General features: G+C 50.4%; 1 protein-coding gene across 1 annotated transcript; it reads left to right on the forward strand.

Annotated features, from left to right (window-relative positions):
• Nucleotides 1-1,154: 1,154 nt before the first annotated feature.
• On the forward strand, nt 1,155-2,555 carry H257_18263 (hypothetical protein; the record flags this gene model as incomplete). The annotated part of the gene is made up of 1 exon (XM_009847290.1): nt 1,155-2,555. One exon carries the CDS (start codon nt 1,155-1,157, stop codon nt 2,553-2,555), a length of 1,401 nt encoding a protein of 466 aa, XP_009845592.1.
• Between the last annotated feature and the right edge of the window lie 106 nt (nt 2,556-2,661).

Consider the following 2,661-nt stretch of genomic DNA (forward strand, 5'->3'; position numbering starts at 1 on the left):
CGGTTGGGGATGCTCGTAAGCTTGCCACGGATTGTACTGTCAGATGTAATAGAATGAACAGGCTCTCGGCAGATATCTCATCAAGGACCTGATCCATTTGACGGAGACTGCAGGCCAGCAATGAGTACAGTATACGAACCACTCGTTCGATTTGAGAAGCGATTTACCCTATCCACAAAATTGTTTTGTAGGGTGCGTCTGGTAACATTTCACAAATAATATTCCATTTTCTGGCAAAATGGGATAACCAAAAATGCCATTTTCAAAATGGAGGTATGCTTAAAAGACCCATTTTGTAATATGGCGTTTTGGACCTCTTCAACGAGTATAATACTGTAAACCCCGCGTGGAATTATTGGATTTGGGTTAAATCTCTTCAAGCAAGATATGTTTCAATTTTGATCAGATTTGTTGAATTCGGTCCCAAAATGGCGTTTTGGGACTGAATATTGTAATATTTCATGTGGCCAGACGGGTCCTAACTAACTGTAGTGATGAGACTTTCGAAGGCCTTGCAGATTCGTACAATACTGTACTACAATGAGTGCTTGACTTCTTATGACGGTTCTACAGTGTACGTACGGTGATCGATTGGCTTAGTTTCTGAACGCTTACGATTTCAAGTACTTTCATTCGATACTAAACCTTACGCACAGTACAGTCTGTAGTAGGGTTTATACAGTAGTAGATTGGAGTGTCAATTTGGCTGTTTTCTGATTAATTCTGCATTCCTGGTAACTGCGAGGAGTAACTAGTTAAAGCAGGCACGCACACATCATTTTGCGCCTTCCAAACGATCTTTTACATTCTCGTGCGCATTTTAACCCCCGCAACACATGAGTCCAAAGCAACTGTGGGACAGACTTGTCAAGGTATCAGACGTATATTGCGGGCGGATGGATGCTCTGTCGTCGCTAACTACACTGTACTGTAAGTCTAGGTCAATGTTTTGTCCGATACTAGTAACATGTATCTCTCCCCGATTCTTCCTGTGATTCCCTAATCCTTGTGTGCACCCTATCCCACCTTCAACACTGATACAGTAGCTTATCCGAATTCACAATAACAGACTGTCTAACAATTCATACTATCTATTTTTGTTTCCTTATAGTCACGACACCCTTCTCACATTTCAATTTGCCAGCAACTGCAGCATGATCAAACCTACTTTCATCGCTGCATTTGCAGCTCTCACCACGGCCAAAATCGCCCCCAGCGTCCACCGCCACTTGGAATCCAATGAGGACGTGGATGTTGTGATTGAATTCAAAGGAGGCAACCAGCGCGCCCTGGAAGACGCTCGTCGTGAGCGGGCTAACTTTAACGATCGCGGCTCGAGCATCGCCCATGTGCGCTCCCTCTTGGAGAGCAACATGGAGACGTCCCAGCGCTCGGCGATAGAGCTGCTGTCGTCGCAGCCCAAAGCCTTGACGACCCGTGTCGAGAGCTACTATATCAACGGCAACATGCATGTGTACGGCGTCACCCCCGACGTGGTGGACGAACTCGCCAAGTTGGACAATGTGGCTCGCATTCGTCGTCCGGTCGCGGCGCAAGTCAGTTCAGTCACCTCCGAGGACGACGAATCTGACGTGGAGATTCCTCAAGGATGGGCTGACAACAATACAACTTCTGGACGAGCTGCGAACGAATGGGGTATCGACCTCATCGGCGCCCCTGCGGTGTGGGCTAATGGCAACCGTGGCGAAGGCATCGTGGTTGGTATAATCGACACTGGTGTCTTGCATACCCACGACGACTTGAAGGGAAACTGGAGATCCACCTACGGCTGGTTCGATGCCATTGAAAAGTCCCCAACCCCTATCGACATTGACGGCCATGGCACCCACATCGCGGGCTCAGCTGTTGGCCAAAACGGCATCGGCGTAGCTCCGGGTGCCACGTGGATAGCTTGCCGCGGATGCTTGACCCCCGCCTATTGCGCAGAAGAGGTGCTCATTGCATGTGCGCAATGGATGATGTGCCCGACGGATGCGACGGGCAAAAACCCCAAGTGCGAGTTGGCGCCTGACGTCATCAACAACAGCTGGGGAGACGAAGTGAATTCTAATGCATACCAAGCCGTCGTGGACGCGTGGCGCGCTGCGGACATCATTCCCGTGTTTTGCAACGGCAACACTGGTTCTAAATGCTCAACGACGTGGACTCCAGCTGGTTACAAGAATGTTATTGGAGTGGGTAACCTGGGCTTCGACGACAAGCTGTCGACAAAAAGCAGTCGCGGGCCAATGGCAGACGGTCGAATCAAGCCCGATGTGTCGGCTCCTGGGACTGAAATTCTTTCAGCGTCGAACACTGGCAATTCGGAATACAAGATCAAGTCGGGCACGTCCATGGCGACTCCTCACGTCGTTGGTGCCATTGCCCTCTACTTGTCTGCCAACAAGGGCGCCAAGTACGATTCAAGTGTACAAAGCGTTCACGACCACTGCAGACACGGCCACGTTGACTCCAAACAACGAGAACTGTGGGGGGGTGTCGGATTCCAAGTACCCCAACAACAACTACGGGTTTGGACGCATCAACGTCGCTAGTGCAATTGGTGGTGCAGTTGCCCCCCCTTCCAACACCACCTCTGCCCCATCACCGTCAAAGCCCCGCAACACCACCTCTGCCCCATCGCCGTCAAAGCCCCGCAAC

This window comes from Aphanomyces astaci (assembly GCF_000520075.1).
Source record: "Aphanomyces astaci strain APO3 unplaced genomic scaffold supercont1.150, whole genome shotgun sequence".
Classification (NCBI taxonomy): Eukaryota; Oomycota; class Saprolegniomycetes; order Saprolegniales; family Verrucalvaceae; genus Aphanomyces; species Aphanomyces astaci.